The sequence below is a fragment of the Fibroporia radiculosa genome (genome assembly GCF_000313525.1).
Source record: "Fibroporia radiculosa TFFH 294 genomic supercontigs, scaffold14850, whole genome shotgun sequence".
Lineage (NCBI taxonomy): Eukaryota > Fungi > Basidiomycota > Agaricomycetes > Polyporales > Fibroporiaceae > Fibroporia > Fibroporia radiculosa.
In genome coordinates, this window is record NW_012133486.1 from 681 (window position 1) to 15,850 (window position 15,170).

General features: G+C 49.3%; 7 protein-coding genes across 7 annotated transcripts; 4 read left to right on the top strand and 3 right to left on the bottom strand.

The window, feature by feature from the left end:
* Positions 1–1,321: 1,321 nt before the first annotated feature.
* FIBRA_07591 (uncharacterized protein) lies at positions 1,322–4,794 on the top strand (the record flags this gene model as incomplete). The annotated part of the gene is made up of 12 exons (XM_012329268.1): positions 1,322–2,274; positions 2,325–2,475; positions 2,533–2,708; positions 2,761–2,860; positions 2,909–3,329; positions 3,385–3,679; positions 3,732–3,873; positions 3,924–4,049; positions 4,101–4,297; positions 4,345–4,447; positions 4,511–4,639; positions 4,687–4,794. 12 exons carry the CDS (start codon positions 1,322–1,324, stop codon positions 4,792–4,794), a joined length of 2,901 nt encoding a protein of 966 aa, XP_012184658.1.
* Positions 4,795–4,991: 197 nt separating this feature from the next.
* FIBRA_07592 (uncharacterized protein) lies at positions 4,992–5,516 on the top strand (the record flags this gene model as incomplete). Its single annotated transcript, XM_012329269.1, has 2 exons — positions 4,992–5,031; positions 5,107–5,516. 2 exons carry the CDS (start codon positions 4,992–4,994, stop codon positions 5,514–5,516), a joined length of 450 nt encoding a protein of 149 aa, XP_012184659.1.
* Positions 5,517–5,660: 144 nt separating this feature from the next.
* Positions 5,661–7,319, bottom strand: FIBRA_07593 (uncharacterized protein; the record flags this gene model as incomplete). The annotated part of the gene is made up of 5 exons (XM_012329270.1): positions 5,661–5,844; positions 5,901–5,917; positions 5,971–6,005; positions 6,072–6,354; positions 6,414–7,319. 5 exons carry the CDS (start codon positions 7,317–7,319, stop codon positions 5,661–5,663), a joined length of 1,425 nt encoding a protein of 474 aa, XP_012184660.1.
* A 479-nt stretch (positions 7,320–7,798) lies between these two features.
* FIBRA_07594 (uncharacterized protein) lies at positions 7,799–8,328 on the top strand (the record flags this gene model as incomplete). Its single annotated transcript, XM_012329271.1, has 2 exons — positions 7,799–7,866; positions 7,929–8,328. 2 exons carry the CDS (start codon positions 7,799–7,801, stop codon positions 8,326–8,328), a joined length of 468 nt encoding a protein of 155 aa, XP_012184661.1.
* Positions 8,329–8,564: 236 nt separating this feature from the next.
* Positions 8,565–9,738, bottom strand: FIBRA_07595 (uncharacterized protein; the record flags this gene model as incomplete). Its single annotated transcript, XM_012329272.1, has 6 exons — positions 8,565–8,614; positions 8,669–8,954; positions 9,024–9,140; positions 9,197–9,288; positions 9,346–9,381; positions 9,441–9,738. The coding sequence occupies 6 exons, from the start codon at positions 9,736–9,738 to the stop codon at positions 8,565–8,567; spliced, it is 879 nt and encodes a 292-aa protein (XP_012184662.1).
* A 570-nt stretch (positions 9,739–10,308) lies between these two features.
* FIBRA_07596 (uncharacterized protein) lies at positions 10,309–12,336 on the bottom strand (the record flags this gene model as incomplete). Its single annotated transcript, XM_012329273.1, has 6 exons — positions 10,309–10,619; positions 10,676–10,850; positions 10,916–11,341; positions 11,406–11,762; positions 11,823–11,932; positions 11,991–12,336. The coding sequence occupies 6 exons, from the start codon at positions 12,334–12,336 to the stop codon at positions 10,309–10,311; spliced, it is 1,725 nt and encodes a 574-aa protein (XP_012184663.1).
* Positions 12,337–13,209: 873 nt separating this feature from the next.
* Positions 13,210–14,901, top strand: FIBRA_07597 (uncharacterized protein; the record flags this gene model as incomplete). The annotated part of the gene is made up of 6 exons (XM_012329274.1): positions 13,210–13,298; positions 13,353–13,447; positions 13,508–13,540; positions 13,613–13,723; positions 13,771–14,293; positions 14,679–14,901. The coding sequence occupies 6 exons, from the start codon at positions 13,210–13,212 to the stop codon at positions 14,899–14,901; spliced, it is 1,074 nt and encodes a 357-aa protein (XP_012184664.1).
* Between the last annotated feature and the right edge of the window lie 269 nt (positions 14,902–15,170).

Sequence of the window (15,170 nt, forward strand, 5' to 3'; positions counted from 1 at the left end):
GATGTTACAGCTTCAAAGGGGGGGTTCTTTTTCTTTTCCTAACTATTCATTGTTGACCCTGTACTATACAACTGATCCCATCACTTGATATGTTTCACCTGTACCAGTGTTTCATATCTATCATATTTCACTTATATCATGTTTCACCTACATCACATCTCATCTCTATCATGTTTCATCTTCATCACTGATACAACCCAGTGAAACTGGTTTCATGTACATCGCTGATCCAACTCAGTGTTTCATACTTATTAAACTCTATTTCTTGCTCTATTTAAGTAGTCCCACTTGTGCTACTGTACTTTAGTTTTGTCCTCTTGTTCTCTATGTACACTTCATAGGGACATCTCTAGTAATAGACTCAGTTGTCTATTCCAGTCTTAGTCTGAAGCTTTGCTTCAACCAGTATACGTTCTCAAACTACTGTCAGTTACAGTGACTCAGTCTATAAGTCTAGTACCAGTATAGCATATCAGCCTTATGCGTAGCAGTACCTTTTGTCAGTAGTAGTCTTAAGTGGACCTCCTGATCCTCAGTCATCAGGTCCCTTAACAGGTTATCAAAATTACCTATTACCCTATAGCAGACGTGTTAGCTGACATCTTTACAAAACCACTCACAAAACCACAGCATCATGAATTACTTACAATAATTGTAATGCCTATTGGTTTGAGGGGGAGTATTGAGAATGACAGAGTCAGGCAATCTGAAGGCATCCAGAGGACATCTGGGAGACCCAGTTACAATCAGGCAGATGCAATGTGGATACACCTCATTAGGTAGTTAGCCAAGGCAGATCCAAACACATTTATACTTAAGATGTCTACATACAAGCTCCTAAGATAATCTCATCTTCTGCCTCTCCTGCTCAGATTTTCACTGTCTCTCACAATGTTCCCACAGAAGGTAAATGTTTGGGAAGAAAAAATGGGCCCAACCGGGATTCGAACCCGGGATCCCTTGCAGTTGTGATCCCAAAGCAAGTATCTTACCTCTAGACCATTGGGCCACATGTCTTAGCAGTGTCCCTAGACAATATAATGCACACCATTCTATGCTGCATCCCCAGCATCAAGAGCTTCATTTTTACTCTCGCTATAAGATTAGTCGGAAGGTGCAAGCCTGCCTATCTGAGAGAGCACAGCCACCGCCATAATCTGCCTGTCCCTTTTGATCTTGCATCCACCCATTGACTGGCTTGTTGCGTGTCATATTCTGTGTCACTGTCGCCCATGAATAATATCGGCGCTGGCACTGTGTCTCTCCCACCTTTGCCACGGTGACACTTCCATCCTGACCCACTTTTACTCGTCAGACGACGATGGACAAATTTTCGACACTAGAACCTGTCCGTTTGTACGCTACGTCTGGGTCCGCTGACGCTGCGGTTGGAACTAGATTATACCAGAGAAATAGTCAACGTTTGCCTAAGCAACCTGATCGTGCCGTATTTCAACTTATTGGTCACCTTCCTGTGGATGTTCACATTCTTATCCTTACCCATCTTGCCATATGTGACCTGCCCGCTTACGCTCTTACCTGCAGAGCCTTGGCTACGCTGGTCAATGATGCCCGCGTGTGGGAGGCACGCTGGAATGCGTTTCGCATCGAGGAGCACAACCTCGAAGACGTCCTGAGCTCTATCGAGGAGAAGATGAAGGCTCAAAATGCAGCTTTGCAGGGACAAGCACCTCCCACCCTAGCCGTTGATATTGTCGATGACGATTTTGGCGAGTTTGCGGATGTTGGCGCACAGCCGGGGGAATTGGGTGATTTCGTTGGTGTGTTCGAAGGCACATCCATAACAAGCCCTCGCTCTCCTGTTTATACTGCGGTATCGCTCAATGCCTCACATCGGACTCCCTATATTCGCGCACATCGTTTACTGAAGTCATTTGTACCCGCGCTTTCTGTGGCACCTCATGCTGTGCTCTCAGCACTCTTCCCCGTTCCTAGTCCCCCACTACGGCAGCAAGCTCACATTCTACGCCTACTTTCGATTTTCCTCTCTCCCCGCGTGAAACCTCTGCGAAAATGGGAAACTCTCAGTGCTTCTTTAAAAGCGGCAATTGACCGTTTCGAAGATGGGCTCCTCACTGCATTCGATATCGCGGACAGTCAAGGGAACGAATCTGATATGAAGGAGGCCGCAGAGGCCAGTTGGGATGTATGGGACAGACTTAAAGGAGACACCTGGGAATTGGGACGTTTGTGGGCGGAAAAGAGAGAGATCTTTTATGAGCAGAGTAAATGGAAACCTCTTGATAACTTTACGTGTGTGTTATTATCCTTCTTATTAAGCAATATTACTCATTTTGACCTAGGGCTGATGGGAGACTGTTTTTCGACGCCATGGACAGCTTTATGAGCGGGGTCATTGATGCTCTTAGAGAGCATGGCCCACGAGCAATTCGAGTTTTTCCTCCAAAGACCAACGTCCTCCTGACATTCGCTGACCGTCTAGCAACCGACGTGGTATGCACGCTTTCTAGTTCCTTTCTGTTCCGATCGCTTACATTTTCTTTAATCTAGGTAGGAGAGTATATCTCACCTCTACTCACTCGTGCAAGAGAAATCGGGAATGAAATATTCTTGAAAGCGACTGCCGCCAGCTTCAATGAGGCTTGGCGAATGGTCAATACTGTAGTACAGATTGCTCATAGCCGAAGTGATTCGAACATATCAAGAGCGCAAGCAGAGGATGTTCTGTAAGTGCCGCTTCTGCCAACATGAGGAATTTTCAATTAAGATACTTTAAAGATATCGAATGTTCGAACCTAATATGGACGAGTATTTGGATGAGGAAGTGGAATTCGTGAAATTGCGCTTTGAGACGATCTGTCAGCGCTGGGAAAGTCAGGTAGGCTTGAACTTACCTGCTCCTCCTTGACATTAACGATTTCCTCAGTTATCGCGGCGGACTTCCACTGGTACCGCAGCGCCAGACCATGTCCGATTCCTGGGATCACAAAATCCGGCCCAGGTCAAACGCACCGTACTGGCATCTTTTGCTGACGTTCTACTGTTACCAGTAGCAATTGTACCTCGGACTTTCGGGAAAGCAGTAGGTGCTGCGTTCACCACTGGTAGTACAGCAGCTGTGCAAGGCATTTCAATGTTGAATCCCCAACGATGGGGAGGTAATGGCATGAACGGGATATCGCACTCATCGCGAGGGTTCGGCCGGTTAGGCGTTCAAGCTGAAGATGAAAACGAGAAAAGTTGGTACAGCCAAAAATTCTCCAAGGGTGGCGACGAAACCATTTTCGAGATCGGGGATCTTGAAGCTGACTCGGAGGATGGCGAAAAGAATACGCCTTCGGAGCGATGTGGGTCTGATTTTATTCCATTATTGTCCTGCCACATGTTCACTGAGGTGGCAAGCATTCGTTCCATCCACGGTGTCTTCGCCTGCACCTGGAGATGCGCCCGTGGTGGATACGCTACCAGCATCGAACGCTCTGACTACATCGCCGGAATACCAACAGCTTGATCTCTTGTTATCACTGGACGTGGCTCTTGAGTTAATTCACGCAGACCGAGAATCACTTAAACGGGCAGAGACATTTTCAGATTATCCAGGACAGTATGGGCATCGTGTACGCGACACGATCGAGGAGATTTTTGTGCTCCTCCTACAGACATTAACTGATAGACACATTAGATCAGGATTCGAAAGGTGAGCCTGGGGTTAGTCTCTTGGAGAGTGTGATTTGCAATATTGTGATCAGCGCTACACAGCGGATGAAATCGTACCGGCCGGCTGAACATGAGGAGTCTCGCAGCGTGGCGCCCCTACTACAGTTCTTCGAGCTCGTTCATATAGGAGATACCATTCAGTCCATGGTTCAGGTTTATTTCGACAAGGAGCTGGTATGTTCATGTTATCAACCTTTCATGCGTGTATTCTCAACCTTTGTCAGGCCCCCCATATTGATCGCACCGATTTTCTCAACTCGGTCGTCAGGGAGAAAAAGCGCTTCGAAGATGCCTTGGATGACTGTGTCGCTGCTGGCCTCAACGCTGGAACGGATGCGTTAATGAATCAAGTATGTCACGGTCTGGTTTACATGATTCTGGTTGAGCTCATCATATCCAAGATAGAGCATATTATTGTAAAATTGACCAAACTGCGCGAATATTATCCGCCTGAAGATGCTCCTATGGAACTCGGTCCTACACAAGGCTGTATGGAAGTCATTCAATGTTTGAAGATGCATTGTCAGCTTCTGAAGGGCAGTACGAGCAAGGAAGTTCTTGAAGTCTTCTATCAAGAGATTGGAATTCGTCTTATAGCGTGAGTTGTGTCACGGAGCAAATTCGAAACGAGCTGACCTCTCGTAGCATCTTGCAGAAACACCTGAAGAGACAGATTATTTCACTCAATGGAGGGTTTCAGGTTATCGCAGACCTGAACGCATATCACTCATTTATATCGACGTTGAAAGTACGTACTTTCAGCACCCAATTCTCGACATCAGAATCCCGCTGAAGGTACTATGGTTGGAAGGTCAGCAACATTACAGCCGAATTTTCGTACCTCAAGATGCTGGGTCATGTATTTATTGTGGAGGATGCTAAAGATCTCGCACAGATTGTGCGGGATGTTACGCGGTACGGTGGGGCGTACAGGCCGGAGGTGAGCCGCATTTTTTTCGCGGCCTTCACTGTTAACACGCTGGCCAGGATGTCTACGAGTTCATACAGAGGAGAGCAGATTGGAAGAAGATAGAGAAAACTGTTGATAAGACTATGTATAATTTGAGTTTCAAGGACGATTGCACAGTTTGTTAACAATACTATGGTTGCGCACTGCTATTTGAGACGTGTGGCGCGATGAATTGGCAGGACTCTCTCCCTGAGTCAGCCAAGTTTGAGCTAACCCTCGCTAGATATTGCGTGTCGTATATGTGGACCCAGGCGTCTTTCTTACGCAGCAAGTCTCGCAGTCCTGGGCTCGTTAGTAGCAACTCCCTTCACGATCGACAACCATGCCGCGCCCCTCAGAGTTTTCTCTTCGTCTGCAACACGGTAAGTCACCGGTCACCGCTGGGCTTCACGCTGCTCGACCGATGCGTTGCTTACACTGGACTATCGTTTCATCAGGCATTACAGGCGGCTTCGCTCCCCCAACTGCTAGCGCGATATATACCATCACTGCATCCCCCTCGCAGCCGATGTTGCAAATTGGCACGGCCATCCGTCCCGATGGGACTCCTTCTCTTCAGGATGCATCGATCAAATCGCTGTCCAGCTCTGACGAAAGCGTGAATACTCTACTCGAAGAACTACACACCATTCTTCAATCCCTCCCGACCGAATATCCACCAGGTAGCGAAGATATATATGGCATGGACACGAGCATTGCATACGGCAGTAAAGATCTTACTTGGATGAACGGAGGCCCTCAAGGTTGTGGGACTGGACAGAGCGAGAGGAAGGCAACCGAGGCGGAGAGAGCAAAGTTTGGAAGAGCAGTCTCGATCGTAAATGAGCTCGTCGAGAAGGCATCGTGAGGTCAGCACTGCGATCGCTCATCGTACCGGTGTAGTTGTATAGATACAGTCGTCGGTTGAACATCATAGAACACATATCTAGGGCCACGTCGTACAGCGTCGTCCACGTTCAGCATCTTGTATATGGGACTGCAACAGACAGTATTATACTTCAGCCTCGTTCTCTCCCACATTTCCTCGAAAACCAGCCATGTTCTGGCTAACCACATTCCCACCTTCTCTCACCAAACCGTCTCGTGCATCAACCAGCACCCTTTCTCGTTCAGAAAGAGCAGATCTCTGCGCAGCGACCACGGAATGAAGGTTGGCATAAAGAACGAGTTTCGCACTGACATCAACATAAAGATGTGAGATCCTCCAAAGAGGAACCCTATCAAACCATACCTCATGTGTTCTTTGACCTTCAGGATAACAGACGTTAGAACGATTCAAGAGGGCCTGCAAGCACACTCACGTAGCCTATAACGCTCGCGAATTTGCCAGCCACCTCTACGAGATGTAGGATCCAAGCGATTCATCATCAAGATCGATCACTAGGCACAATGAGCTACATACCTTCGGCCCCTGTCTTCCATTCCTCCATAGAGCACTCAGACCATTTCTTCTTGGCAGCCTCATATGCCTCCACACGGTCTTCTACAAACGCGTTTAAATCGCGTCCAAGTAATTTGTATAACGCTTCACTCTTCCCATCTTCAGCCGCTAGAGATCTCGCGTCGGATGGGGACCTTAGGGATGAACCTTGATGATGGTCAACAAGTGTCTGTTCGCATAAATGCGCCGGATCGTCAGGCACTGCGAAGTGATCTGTGGAATCTGCGTCACGAGAAACCAGCGTCTACGCATACAGTTACTTGACAATGAAAATATGTTCCAATTATAGATGTTAGTACTTACAGAAACGCGGTCCATCTTATAACGCTTCGTGTTATACATGTCGTGATCCTGATCAACTTCTTGCATACGCTTAGCCGCTCTCGTCAATGGATTGCCGCAACGCGCATTAGTGTTTGATGGCAAAATCCCAGATAGTTCGACGCTGAAATTACAGTATTCCTTCGAGCGATGCCCGTACTGGATCATTTTATGATTTTCATTGCATTCATCGCCGTCTACAGATTCTTGTAGCTCTTCGAGCAACAGACGAGATCCTTGTTCGCGGTTCTGCACAGGAGCTGCTGAGTCAAGAGGAGAGAAAGGTAAAGAGTTATCGGAGGGCAAGCCTTGCATCATCTGAAGCCTATCCGACATCTGAAGACCAGAAAGCAAGACAGAGTCGGGTATATGCGCATGATTGGAGCTGAAATCTTTTGGAGGTGTTTCTGCTTGCATCTTAGACGTAATCGCGGGAGGAACATGAATCCCAGCCGTTGGTGCAATTTCAGGCACATTATGAAAGAAGGGGGAGAGAGAAGCACTGTGCGAAGCTTGCTGCGGTGGTAACATAGGCCTTGGCGAGCAAGATTGCACAGTCGAATCCTCAAATGATCTGCGCGATTTGCCAGTAGCAATTTGCTGCATCGGTTTCTTCTTTGTGAATGCTGACAAATTCAATGGCTTGTTGACTCCCAGTGTAAGGTGGTTCATAGCGCCGTCCTTCCGCACGCAGTCCTGATCATTGAAGTGATCGTCGAGCTGCTGCGAGTTGGAGGATGTTGTGTCCAAGCTTGCATTGAAATTTTGGAGACTAGGTACAGCAGACGTATCATGAGGAAGCTGTGATTCAGAGGCATTACGTTCAGACTGATGACAGTATTGACGTGAAACTGGTCTTTGAGGGACGAAAGGTGCCCGAGCGCTCATCTTCGGTTCGAAGGTAGTACCAGAAAACGATGATAACAAGATACCGGCCAGCACAACAGATCAAGTAGCTCTTCAGTCGCAAGCTGCAGAGTTAACCTTAGTCAGAAGGCAATCATGCCAAACTGTCGCTTCAGCCTGAAGTTTATAAGATATGAAGCACGTCAACGAAGAAGACAAGAGAAAAAGCCAGTGATGTGATATAAAATACTCAACCACAGTGTAGCAGCTTGAGGATGAATGGTGAATTCGTCTCGGATGCAAGAGTCTAAAGGACAATCAAAAGTGCACGTGATTGCGCCTGATTGAAGGACTCGAGGAAATTCAAAGTAAAATTAACGAACAGTGCCAGACAGACACTACACCGTTCCAAATCTCTCCCTTCACACTCTAACACTCTAGAGTCTACTCTATCGACTTTGACACATTAGAGGTTATGTATCTCTGTGCCATTAAATAGCACTGAGTCTGTCGGTATCATCATGCAAAACGATCCCAATAGGCGGCGACGTTCGGACTACGTCTATTTCCTTTCCTACCGCACTCGTTGGTCAGCCCGCTCATGCACACCGAACTGCATACATCTTACAGACTTTCTTCTTTTATTTTTAGGAGTGACAACGACCAGTATGCGCACATCAACAACTCCGTCTACTACCATCTCTTTGATTCTATTATCAATACCTACCTCATTGATCACTGTCAACTCAGTCCGACTGAATCGCATCTCATTGGCCTCGTCGTGTCTTCCACCTGTCATTTCTTCTCCCCTTTATCCTTCCCATCTGTCGTTGGACTCGGCTTGCGAGTGAATAAGCTCGGTACCAGCTCAGTTACTTACGAAGTAGGGGTATTCAAAGATGGCGAAGACGCTCCAAGTGCAGTCGGTGGATACACTCATGTGTTCGTAGACAGGGAGAGCAGGAAGAGTGCAGCTATGGGCAGTGCGACGCGGGATGGCTTGGCCAAACTTTTCATGCCGAAGTCTGAGATTCATAAATCCAAGCTGTAAAATCGTTGACGAATGATCTGGTGATCGAATTTCCGATAGCTAGAGTAGAAGGCGCGAATTGTGGGTAATATCAAAGATTCTCTTTAGCGTTCCACAATCCTATCCGACCGCAGCCACCTGGTATCATCCATCTTATATTGAAAACTACAAAATGCACCCAACTGCCCACGTCTGTAGGGTGCAGCACATATGCCTTCGCAGCCGTCAGTACTCTTCGCCATGCAACGTGCAATCCTCTAAGAGTGCGACCAAGTCGCCTTTCTCTTCTCCGCGAATGCGGCCATGCCTAGATGTCCACCATGAGCACCTAAGAGTCGTAGATGTCTCATTTTTCGCTCACCTTCTTTCTGGTCTCGAGTAGCAAATAGACCATGGAAGATTCGCCTCTCATATCTCAGACCTTCAGTCAGCGATGTCTCATACGCCACGTTGACAGCCTCCTTGCCTGCCTGGACAGCAATGGCGCTCTTCGACGCTATCGTTGTAGCCATAGCAAGAGCATCGTCCAATACCTTATCGGAGATACGCGATACAAGCCCCCACGACACCGCTTCGGCGGCAGTGAAATTACGACCGGTGAGGGTGAGTTCCATCGCAATCGATTTGCCGGCTACGCGAGCGATTCGCTGTATATACGTTTCAATACGAGTTCAAAAAATCCAGAGATCAGCGTGCGTGAAGGGTGCCAAACATACCTGAGTACCACCTCCGCCAGGGATTACCCCAAGATTGATTTCAGGCTGACCGAAGACCGCCGTTGGCGAAGCCAGAATGATGTCACACATCATGGCTAGCTCACATCCTCCACCAAGCTACGCAATAAATGAGTGCTCCGGCTCAGATATATAAGTCACAGCCGAAGGCGTACCGCGTAGCCACTAACTGCGGCAATGATGGGCTTGCGAATCTGTGATAACAGGGCCCAGTTTTCAAGAAATCTGTTCTTGAACGCGTCTGAAACTACGATCGAGGGAAAAGTGTTTCAGTGAAATAATGAGTCACAGCACCACTACTCACAGTCCTTATCCTTCATCTCTTTAATATCCGCCCCCGCTGCAAAATGGACTCCGTTGGCAGGACGTTCGACTCCTAAGTTACGGAGGTCCACTTACCAGCAAACGCCTTCTCACTGCCTGTAATAACCATGGCCCTTATCCCCTCATCGGCATCGAAGGAGGCCAGCGCGTGGTTGAGCTCCTCGTAAAGTGGGGAAGACAGTGCATTGAGCGCCTTTGGGCGGTTGAGTGTGATCAACGCCACCCCGTCCGCAGGGCGCGAGGTGAGGATGTTCTGATACTGTGAAGTCACTGTGGCCATATGCCTGAAGTAGACAGATAGACGGGAAGATGGTATGGATGTTGAGGTGGACGAGGCGCGCAATGCAACCAAGGTTGGACGCAGGAGAGACATGGAAGGCGGATTTGTGTGAACCCCGAGGGCTCTTCGGTTTCCTTAAAGGTTGAGAGCGTCAAGGACGCCTGTGTCAAGGCTAGTACGTGTGACTTTACAGTATGGTGCGGCAAATATTATGTGATTGCGACCAGTCGTCAGTAATGCCGATGGAAGTGTCCAGGGTGTGGGGATAGGTTCCCATATGTCCGAACTTTATAGTTTACCTGTCGGACGTAGTAACGGAGGATCAACGCATAGTATGGGCTTCCACAGCCTTGGCCGATGCTGCTGACGCAGCAGCACTCCGGCTACGTTCAAAGAAAGAGCCGGAGGGTTTGCATGCAGGTTCATTCCGCTACCAGTGGCAATCCCACTATTTCGGAATACTTCCCTGTGAGTTGCATATTTGTCGCGGGGCTGGCCATGCGTCGTTCTGGTGTAATGGTACACGCAATGTGCACACGGAGACTCAGAGCAGACGTAGTAGTGTTCCATTTTGAAGCATTTATTGATCAACTACATCCCTCAGTATATTGCAAAGATATATCGTTAGCTGATGCTTTCGATACAAAATCGTACCATAATGGCTCATGTCCGACAATGCAATGCAACAACCAGAGCACCATTCAATACTCCCTCCCCCTTCTGTTGGACCCATCTTCCGAACCGCGTTTCCTGCCCAATACCAGCAATCATCAAAACTGATAGGGCTTTGGATTGTTGCTTCCCGGGAACACGATCGGATGGGCGCGCCCATTCAGCTGTATCGAACCACTCCATCGAAGGTGTGACGAATTGCAATGAATTTATCACGCCTCGAGCGGATACGCTACCCGCGAGAGAGAACGACTTCAGTTTTGAGTCAAGCTTCCATAAACGGATCTCTCCATCCCATGATCCTAAGGTTCACCACCCTATCACCAATTGCGGACCTTGACCTATAGAAACGACTTACCGGAAGCAAACAAATCCGAATATCGTAGACTGCTAATCGCAGTTACCCATCGCGGTTTTCGAACTGTCTCTACATCCTCCGTGTCTACTTGCGACTCATCTATTCCATGCGCCAGTGCCTGGGTATACACCGGCTTTTTCTTTTGGGTCAACCATAAACTGATCGACCTATGCCTCTGTCGTCAGTCTAACGATACGAATTCAGATAACATATGACATACCCACTGTCACCACCACTTACAAATGTGGTTTCGTCAATCATTGCTACGCATTCAATACTCCCTTCCACAAACTTCACGCTTGTCGGATCGGTCGCCTTTCCTTTTCTCTTCCGTGTGATCGCATTCGCTGAGGTCTCAGCTCCGTCCGAATCCACCTCTATCCCATCTAGTGCATCTGACCATTGACTCCCTCCACCGCCCCTAAAGACGAGCTGAGTCTCTTCCGGGATCTTCCAGTATCGCACTGTCTTGTCCCGTCCACCTGAACTTACCGCTGTCTCGTTCCGAAGCGTGTCAAGAGACAACACGGGAGCTTGATGTCCAAACAGTGTTTCCACATAACCCATAGAGGTAAGATCAAACAGCTTTAGAGTGCGATCAAAGGAACCCGAATATAGCTGTGTTGAGGAAGATGCACTAGGGGAGGCTTTGCGGAAAGCCAGCGACTAAGTACCTCAGGTTGATTATGGTCCTGGAAGAAACGAGGACAGGCAGAAATTCGGGACTTACAGAAATAGAATCTCGATGATCTGCAAAGCCTTTGATCCACTCGTTACTCTCCACATTCCATATACCGACGCGCCTATCTTTCCCACCACTTGCGAGATATCTGCCATCCATACTCACTGCGAGTGCCCACACTTCATCCGTGTGGCCAGCTACATTTTCGGCTGCCTTACCCTTACCCTTCTCAGGGCGGCATTTCGAGAAAACGTGAGACTTGCGGCCAGTATGTAAGTTCCACTTGATAATGGATCCTTCCTTGCCTGCAGTAAAGAGCCAACACGTGTCTGACGAAGCGACAGCCGTAGTCACGGAGAATCGGTGACCACGAGTGCGAAGACATGGTGGTTGCTCAAGGTTAAACTAAAGTTAGAGGAAGTCCATGAGATGGCCGCACAGTAGGAATGAGTATAGTAGACGCACGATATCCGCGACAAACAGATGAACTTTCCCAGAGTGTTCCATCACATCTTGCTTCAACCGAGCGGAAATAAGTTCTCTATCGATTTCTGCTGCGTCGAACTCTCCTTCCGCTGTATGCAGGAAGTTGTCGTGTCAGTAATAAATGCGACAGAACGGAGTGTAGAATACCTAATCCAAGGTCCTGCTTAACATCATCCAGATACAGCTTGGCCAAGCGCAGTCGTTTCTCGGCTGGTGTTTCTTCATCATCTTCTTCGCCGCTCTCGTACACATCAGGAACGACGTCCGGTGCTCTCAAATCTAACTCGTCTATGCCGACAGCATTATCTTCTTCTTGGGTTGCATCAGATAACTCTTCGTCTCCTCTCCTCTTTGAGACCGACGCGGAACCAAGTTTCGATTTTGTGCGGGCGGCCGAGCCTCTCCTGGACCTGGTCCCATGCACTGTTCCGTGCTCGCCGGTGGATCGCTTGCGTTTGCGCGTCTTAGACGCGGAGAAGAACGAGTCTGGCATGCCAGGAGAGCGATAGCGAAACGTGCGATAAGAAGAACAATGCTCACGCGAGGCAAGACTAGGATCAGTAGTGTGGACTTTGGATTTCTGCTAGAAGACACGGCGGCAACTTTTTTTCGGTGCGATCAGGGATCACGTGCCTGCGGCTTCAGGACCCGAGTCCTTGCTCCGAAACGGTGTACTGAAATGATACTAATCACGCAGCTTGGGCCAATCCACGATTGGAATCTTCTGGTCAACGGCTCGAATGCAGAACGGTGGTGGCTCGGACCATCCGAGAAGCATGTACATTGAGTCGAACTCTCTCGTCTTCGAAATCTCGCGATGTTCTACCTCCCGCCATGAGGTGAGGCTGTTCAGCATCCGTGCCGCACACGTTTGGGCAGTCGTTGGTCTAGCAGAACGTTGCCAATTAGAAAGACGAGTCCTGCCTCGCGACTGGATCAGACGTTAGTGCACGCCCCAGGGGCCAGCGCACGGTGTCTCCGCCGCTTGCATCGCCTCCGATTCTTCTCGCAGCGTTAATTTCGCGACTCGAGCGCTTGCGACGTCGTCGCGTTTGTCACGCACTGTGACGAGCAGCCCGATCCGGGGGTCCGAGTTTGGTCTTGTTGTGGCCCAGTGGCGATGTCCTCCGTTATATCTGTCTGCCACCCTCCCTTTCCAACTTCGCATTCATCCCCCAACTTGTTGCTTATGTTGTTGTACCACGAACAGCAGCTTTCGGAGGTCCCCTTCGTGTTCCAATAACGCGAGTTTGAGCGTCACGGGCGCACGAGAGTGCCTCCACTCTCCGTCTGGGGCGACTCTGTTTTTCACCCTTTTCCTGTCTCTCTCGATCGCCGTTGCGTTTCCGCCAGCTCAATATCAGCTATGGTGCGGTTCATCTACCAATTTACCTCTAACCGCTGCTTATTTATCATCCGTCTTGAGGTGTTCGTTGGTGAGAAGAAATACGCCTGGTTAGTTGCACTTCATTTTCTGTATTAGGACTGTGAGGTCCTAATTATGACTAGCGAAACATGTATCAAAGGTCATCGGTCATCCACATGTAAACACACCGATAGGCCTTTGTTTGAAATCAAGAAGAAGGGCCGTCCCGTCACGCAGTGTGAGCACTGTAGGGAGCTTCGCAAAACCAAACAAGTACATGTTAAATGTATGTGCTCAGTTAAGGAATATGGAGATAGCACCATGAAGAAAGGTGAGTGTCGCATAGCGTTCCAGGCGCTGGCGCTGGGCTGACGAACAAGGCCCTCCCCTTCTCCTTCTCTAGGTAGTGTCAAGGTTCCAGCTTGCGCCGCGTTTCCCAGCGGGTTACCTGAAGAGCTGGAAGCGTCGGTCGCATTGCAGCCTTCTACCGACCATTCTGATTCAGAGCACAGTGGTGCGTTACGTTATGCTTTTCTTTCCCACTCGGCTGACTTGCCTCAGGCCACGCCTCGCCGATATCGTGTTCTTGCAAGGATACTGGTTCCTGTGACTGTTGGACAGTTCGCCCTCCTCGACCTAAGCGCAAAGCTCCTACCCATCGCGAGCGCCGTGGGAGTGCGGGGAGTTCAAGTACTCCGGAGACAGGTCCCCAATTAACACAACCTGCCGGGCTTGTTGTCGACGCACATTCGGGAGACTATCGACCTGTTCTTCCGAGACCTTCCCTCTCTCAACAGCAATCGCCTACTTTGGAATATCCTTCAGATGCGTCCTCTTCAAAAGGGCCTGCCTCTCGCCATCAGTCCCATCATGGGCAAATGTTTTTTAGTCCCTATGGAAGGGCATACGAATATGCTCATGGTCCGGAATTTACGGCGTCCCATGTATCATCCACATTCCAGGCAGATGAATCTCCTTTGTCATTCACCTCATCCCCCGACGTGAATACGACTGTCCCTCCCATGTCTTCCTGGATTTCTACGCTTACCGCCCAAGCTCAGGTTGCGCCCATCTCCCCCGGTTCGTGTGGATGTGGCCCGTCTTGTACCTGTCCAGGCTGCATGGAACACCGCGGGCGGAATGTTGATCCCACTGCTGCATGTTCGAATCCACACACATGCATGAGTTGTCTGGACTGTGCTATGCTTTCCCTCCCCGAGACTATCCCACTCGACAATGCATCACTTAATCTCCCACCGCTGCAGAACATTGATGAATGGCTCCGTCAAATGACTGACATCACGCTCCCCTCGACATCTCAGTCGCCACCCCTTTCCTCGTCGCCTCGAAGCCCGAATCAGCTACCTCTTCCAATATCAACGCCACCCTCATCTGACGTGCAATACGATCCTAGCATGCTGCAGACATATGCATTATGGAGTAATTTGCATGACACTGGTTTTGCGCAGGCTGCTCCTGGAGAATGCTGTGGAGGCCGTTGCACATGTCCGGCGGGATTTTGCGCATGCGCAGCGGATTGTTGCGGCTGCTGTCAAGGTTGTTCGTGCTCTGAGTGTAGGCACGACGAGGCGGATAGAACTCTTACATTCGCGACGTCAGGCGAACGCGCGCCTTGTTGTGGCCACCACGATGGTCAAGGACAAGCCGCTTCGCAAATCGTCCTTTCCATGAATTCGGATCCGGGCGTTTCGTCGAATCAGCAATCTCATGACGTGTTGACGTGGCATGCTGGGCAAGACTGGCAAAGTGCTCAATCATTGTCTGTTCCAAGGACTACGTTGAGCCGCGCGTCATCGCTCTCTTCCCACTCATCAGGAGGTCATTCGCATTTTTCTACCTCTTCCTTAGGATCTGCCCTCATCCCCCCTGGCAGCCCTATGTAGCCTTTGATGTGTTGAGTGTTACACGAATCTTGTGGACGACTTCATGCAGGCACCATG